Genomic DNA, 7,240 nt, shown 5'->3' with positions numbered 1-7,240 from the left:
TTTAATCAGTAATTTTTTATTTTTTTTTTATTTTTTTTAGTTTGAAAAATCACCAACAAAATATATTTTAATTTTAATTAAAATAATTTGTATCAAAAATGTTTTTTAAATGTAATTATTATTTTTGGTAAATGTAACTAATTTTTTGTTATATTTGTTTAATTTTATAGATCTAAATACTTTTTGGTTCAAAAAAATGTTTAGGGACTTAATCGTTTAAAATATGAATGTTCATTAAGTTTTTTTTCTGGATTTTTTCCATTATTTTATCACATTAACTAGTTGTATAGGTCATAAGAATATATATCTAACAGGTTTTAAAAAGTCCAAGAAGTTATTTAACATGTTTTGGAATGTCCAATGATTTATTTGTTCCAAAAAATTATCTAATAACTTAATCATTTCAAACACTAAAGTCCATTGATTTTTTTTAGATTTTTTCCAAACCTTTAATCAAAAGTTGGTTGTAATGACTTTCAACAAACAAAATGATAAGAAAAATAATTTCGAAACAAATAGTGTTTGTGTTGTTGTATCAACAACTTTTAGTACTTCTACTAATTTGTACATTCATTATTTATGATTATATTCGTATCATTTCTTGTATTTTTAAACATTTATTAAAATGTTAATATTAATAATTTATAATTTAAATATATAAAAACATAATAAAGGTATACTATATATATATAACGGTTAATAGTTTAAATTTGACAGGTATTAATCTTTATACATTGCGTACCAGTTTTGAAGCTAAATACCTGCTATTAAACTTTCACGTTTTCAAGATAATATTAAAATCAAATAATTTTTGTTTTTTAAGTACACTTTACACTCTTATAGTTAGTTATTTAATTTACTTTATATCAATTTGTTTTTAATTTTATACATTATCATATTATCATACATAATCGTATATTAATTAAAATATGTTTCACTTTTTACAAATTATACCATTATAATCGTCTCATTAATGACTTCAGAATGAATCTAATACTGAATATTTTTTGATTTAATATCATATTATTAAATAACATAAATACATAGTGAATTATTTTTGAAACTTTCATTTTGTACCTTATAATTACCATATTTAATTTGTTTTATATTACTTATTTTTTTCATTTCTATTTTACACCCTTAATTAACAAATTTAAAGTTGTAGAACCCATAACTTTAAATCTCCACATACCAGGATAATATTAAAGATCAAATATATTTTTTATTTTCAAATTACAATATATACTCTTATAATCAGTTATATAGTTTGTTTCATACCACTTACTTTTCCATTTTTATCATATTAAAACAAATAATCGTATATGAACTTAAATTATTATGAAGTACATTTTTTTTATAAATTACATAATTATAAGCGTCTCATCAACATCTTTAAAATGAATGAATAAGTGAATATTTTAAATATTATCATATTATTAAATATCATAAATATGTAGTGAATTATTTTTAAAATTTATATTTAATTTGTTTTATATTTCTTAATTTACACCTTTATCTATCTATACTATTTATATTATATTATAAAACATGTAAAACGGTTATTATTGAATTTTTAAGAGGTATAAATTTTGATCAGTTATGTACAATTTTTGAACCTTTACAACATCCACGTTCAACATGATAATTAAAAATAAAATTATTTTTTATTATTAAATTACACTTTATACTTTTATAATTAGTTATTTAATTTACTTTAAATATCTTATTTTCCTGTTTTTCATTTTACATCTTCTCATATTAACATATATAACTATATATTAACAAAAATATATTTAAAAACGTTTATTTTTTTATTATAAACCATTATAATCGCTTTTTCAATACATTCAAAATGAATCAAATATTGAATATTATTGAATTTAATAATATTATTAATTATGATAAATATGTATTGATGTTTTTTTATCTTAATTTTTTATTTTACACTTTTATCTATCTATACTATATTATTTATTATTGTTGTTGAATTTTAACTGTCATCTATACATTATTTACAAGTTTCTAAAGCCCCCACCCCATCATCCCCTTCCTTTCCGACATTATAAAGTAGTACTATCTACACTTAATATTCACTCATCAAATATTTTATGTTTTCAAGACGATGTATATTAAAGAGGCTAATTAAGTATTTTATAGATGCAATAAATTGCTTAAATTCACAGAGTAATTTCAAGATTCAATATATCATGTTATTTTACATAGTTCTATTTTGATAAGTTCGCCTTATAGTTTTTTCTTGTTTGAAAAGTATAATACTATGATATTTGGAATGTTTACAAATACCGTTGACCTTTCAAAAATGGGATGAAGACTGAAGTTGTCAAAACAAAATCTTCAAATTCTTTTCAGATTTAAAGATGAACCATCTTCTTCAAAAAAATCCCCTATTTGATGGATGATTTTTATAGGCTTCAACTTTCGTTTCTCATATAATTATCAAAATATCATTTTACCTACAAACAACGTCATAATTTAAAGAGTAGAACATTTTACAAATAATTAATTAATTTTTTTACAAGAAAGTTTTGCATTTAGTTGCGTTGCAGTGGACACAAAACTAGTGTGTGTGTGTATATATATCATGTCCAAGTCATTTTTTAATAAATAATGTAAAGTATTGTTACTTATGCTATATTATAAATCATTTGACAAAAACTCTTAMAAACTATTTTTTATGCATGAAATACTGTTTATTAATGCATATTACTTAAAATTCAAAATTACAAGTAAAATATGCCTAAGTACAACTTACTAAAGCTTCATGTTTAAATTCGTGTAACTAACTGCAGATAAACATAACCAAATAGAGGATAAACATCTCATTTTAAATAAAAAAAATCTAAAATATAATTAGAATAATTATTGAGTTATAACAAAATATTTAATTATTATATTTATAAAAATTTATATTATTAAATAAAAAAATGAATTAAAAAAATATATAGAAAAAGTTGAAATTTTAAATAGTTAGTTTAATATTAATATCAATATTATTTTTTTCAAAATTTTATGATATATTAATTTTTTTATTTATTTAAAAATAAAAATATTACTGTTTTCTTAAAACCACATAAAATTATGTTATAACATCGATCGAAACAAAAATAGATAAAATGAAACATTAAATCAAAATGTGCAAATAACCTTTTGGTACATAATAAAAGATGAAGTCCACGGGGAGTAATGTTGCATGAAGAAACCTCAAGGCTAGGTCCCCATACCGGCTAGTATGCCATCGATGCGACGTAACTCATGGACGATCTTGCTGGAATCCATTCTTTCTCTCGGAGATTCCATGGAGCATGCCACCCCTGTTCTCGCCAATGAAATCATGCCCTCTTCCAATCTCTTCCATCTTCTCGCTTCATCMTCACCGGATCGACGATTGACATTTGTAGCTTCCATCTCTTCCTCCAGGTCATGCAGGAGTGCCGGTTCAACGATTTCCATAAGCTGATCAGGCAACGCCATCATCAYATAGCCATGGAGGTTCAACCCTTCTTCAAAACCCTCGTCTGTAGGCCTCTTTTCTGTTATCATCTCCAACAACAAAATCCCAAAACTATAAATATCCCCTTCTTTTGTCATCTCACTTCCAAGACCATACTCTGCCAACAAAAAAAACAGAATTAGGGTTCTAGAAAAAGATTGTAATGTGTGTAACTTTCTCAAGTTCAATTTATCGATTACCTGGAGCTGCATACCCAATAGTTCCTCTTATTCCAATCGAACTGCTTTCAGGAGGTTTTAATGGAAGAAACTTTGCCAACCCGAAATCGCCAATGTGAGCAACCATGTCATCGTCAAGTAAAATGTTGCTTGGCTTCAGATCACAGTGAATTATGGGTGTCTCACAGTCCTGGTGGAGGTAGTGGATGGCATTAGCCACATCCATTGCAACTGTTACTCTTTGGCGAAGGCTTAATCTTCGTTCGGTCTCCGTTTCTTGTCGTGGAGATGGATGTAGCCAACTTTCGAGACTCCCATTTGGCATGAACTCATAAATAAGAGCTTTGAAATCGTTACCTTGAAAATCAACAGATGAGCAGGAAGTAATGATTTTTACAAGATTACGATGCCTTATGTTTTTCAATGCTTCACACTCYGCCATAAAACTCTTCAGAGCTCCTCGGTTTCCAAGCTTTAGAACCTTGATAGCAACCATTGCAYCACCTGCTWCAAGGATACCCTTATAAACAGCRCWGAAAGTTCCCGTCCCAATCAGGTTTCGTTCGGARAATTCATCMGTAGCTTTGAGTATGCTTCCATAAGAAACCCTTGAAAATGGTTCCACAAGTGAAGCTCCTGTTGGCGGCTTTTGCCTTTTYCTTYTTTKCCAAAMAAACAACAAAGACAATGCGATTGCYASAACTAGAAACGAGCAAAGTGGGATGACAACTAGGATAACATGGAAACTTTTCTTTGATCTTGCTACCAGGTCACACTTGGGTAACCGAAGTTCAGGAACGCCTCCACATAGCCTATTGTTCCCATCAATTGAGATCGCACTTGCATTCTTGAAAATACCTCCCATTGGTACCTCCCCATCAAGATTGTTAAATGATAAATTCAACAAAGATAAAGTTAGTTGCTCTAAGGGTCTTGGGATCCGTCCGGAGATATTGTTGCTAGAAAGATCAAGGATCCTGATACCTTTTAAATTACTCATCCTGAGAGGTATTGGACCCTCAAAGGAATTTGCTTTCATATCTAGGTATTCAAGGCTTTTGCAGCTTCCAATGGCATCTGGGATTTCTCCKACCAAATCATTCTYTGATAGATCRAGKGTCTTCAAGTTWATGAGGTTTCTTAYCTCTTGGGGAATTAGTCCAGTTAAATGGTTTTGAGCAAGATTTAGTATGATCGACAGGGACGACAGTTGAAATAGCTCTTTTGGTATTGGACCAGTAAGATTGTTTACAGAAAGGTCCAACGTTACCAAACGTCTGCAGTTACCAAGATCTCGAGGTATTTGTCCCTCTAAGCTATTGTCATTCAACCACAATTCATTCAACAATGACATATTTCCCACAGAATCTGGAATGCTCCCARTGAAGTTGTTYTCATKTAGGTATAATAGTCTTAGGTTTTGAAGMTTACCAAKTTCACTAGGAATTATGCCTGTGAATTGATTATGTTGCATACCTAATCGCTCTAAGTTCACAAGATTCCCAATCCCAGAAGGCAATAAGCCATGTATTAAGTTTTCATGAAAAGATAGAACTGTAAGTTGAGATGATAGATTGCCTAAAGAACTAGGAAGCACTCCTCTTAATTGGTTTTGATGAACAAGTAACAGTTGTAGGTTGCTACAATTGATCATGGTATCAATGAAGTTCATATCATCAGGTTCAGAACTTCCTAAACTGTTGTTAAATAGCCCAAGATGCCTAAAATTTGGTATGTGTCTGAAATTTATGTTAACTTTCCCAGTGAAACTGTTCTCAGCTAAGCTAAGCTCTGCCAAGTGTGAACAATTAGAAAATGAGAACGGTATGCTTCCTGTAAGTCTATTTCCCCATATCTCGAAAGTCTCAAGATGAGGTAGCTGCAAGCCTATATCTTTTGATAGACCTCCACTGATTTGATTATCTGGGAGACTAAGAACCGTTAAAGATGTTAAATTGTACAAGGATGGAGGGATCATACCATGGAGTTGGTTCTTACCAAAACCCATWTTTTGCAAATTGTACAATTGACCAAAAGCATCTGGAATATTTCCTCCTAGACGATTGTCGAAGGCTGATATGGCTTCAAGAGAAGTTAGGTTTCCCAAGAAAGATGGTATTCCTCCCGTGAAACTGTTAGCATGAAGGGTTAGGATCATGAGGTTCACCAGCGAACCAAGCTGTTGTGGGAGCTTGCCAACTAGTTTATTGCGTGCCAACCAAAGTTCGTTGAGGCTAGTGCAGTTTGACAAACTGGCCGGAACTTCACCTTCAAAAGTATTGTTCTTGAGAATTAGCCTCTGCAACCTGAATAAACCACCTAGTTGAGGTGGGATTACACCATTGAAGGYATTATKCCCTAGMCTTATGACTCTGAGAAAGGTCAAGTTCCCAATATGAGGAGACAAGGAACCAAAAAGGCCTCTAGATCCAAGATCCAATTTGGTGACTCTAGGATGGCGGCGACCACATGTAACACCTTGCCATTGGCAGAAATGGAGGGAGGTGTTCCATGTGTCAAGAACTCGTTGTGGATCATTGCTGATGCACTTCTTGATGGCCAAGAGCGAAAGGTGATCAGTGTGGTTTCCGGCAAGCGTAGGCGGCCATAACAAGACTGCTATTACTGCATGGAAGAAGAGAGAGAGGCATGCCATGAACAAGTTTCTTTTATGTTTTATGACACATATATTTGTGGGATGGTTTTTAAATAGCTATGAACTGAAATTGAAAATAAAGTTTTGCCGAAAAACAGTAATATATGATGGGGACTGAAGTGAAGTTTTTTTGGATTGTGACCAAGTCTTGGTCTTGTTTGTAAGAGTATTTCGGACGCTCACTGAAAGTTGAAACTCCATTAATCACTGATGGAGATATACGTGTGATGATTCTTAATTGATGGTGATGAATGCATTGCTGAATGGAAGGATAATTGAGGTTGAAACAAAAAAACAGATTTCTAGTGGGGACCAAATTATAGTACTTTGATAGGAGAAAGATTGTGAATTTATTGCAGAGACCAAGAAATGATCTTTAGTTTCTTGGTACAGCATTTAAACTTGATTTAAGCCCCCATCCCCATGGTTAGATTCTACATTACAGTTGAACTTGATTTAAGCAGCCATGGTTTAGCTACAATATTTGATCTAAGAACAAAAGTGGAAACGAAAACCCATTGTTGAGACAAGTTCTATGAAATGCTTTTAATGTTGTTAAAGATTATGGCTTTTGTTTCATCTTGTGGGTTCACTAGAATGAATTTGAATACCCAGACAGACCACACTTGAGTACTCAGTTGCCTGGATTTTATAAATTGTTTTGTTAGTGTATAACAGTATAACTTAGGGGAGTGCAAATGGCACCCCCTTAGTAGGGGTGTGGAATCATTGGAAATTGTGTCGTCATAAACATCAAATCAATTTAATTATATTTAATTATTATTATTTAATATATATATATATATATATATATTAAGTTATAATTATATATATATATATATATATATACTTTCCATCGTATACTTTAATATATTATATAATATATTTTATTTA

General features: G+C 30.6%; 1 protein-coding gene across 1 annotated transcript; it reads right to left on the bottom strand.

Annotated features, from left to right (window-relative positions):
• Positions 1-3,161: 3,161 nt before the first annotated feature.
• Positions 3,162-6,346, bottom strand: LOC112521512 (receptor kinase-like protein Xa21). Its single transcript, XM_025130419.1, has 2 exons — positions 3,712-6,346; positions 3,162-3,629 (listed from the first exon to the last, which is right to left on the bottom strand). The coding sequence occupies exons 1-2, from the start codon at positions 6,344-6,346 to the stop codon at positions 3,229-3,231; spliced, it is 3,036 nt and encodes a 1,011-aa protein (XP_024986187.1). The 3' UTR covers positions 3,162-3,228.
• Between the last annotated feature and the right edge of the window lie 894 nt (positions 6,347-7,240).

The sequence above is a fragment of the Cynara cardunculus genome, assembly GCF_001531365.2.
Source record: "Cynara cardunculus var. scolymus isolate 2C chromosome LG 1, CcrdV1, whole genome shotgun sequence".
NCBI lineage: Eukaryota > Viridiplantae > Streptophyta > Magnoliopsida > Asterales > Asteraceae > Cynara > Cynara cardunculus.
The sequence above is the reverse complement of the archived record's forward strand: the minus strand, read 5'-3'. Positions and strand labels throughout refer to the sequence as shown.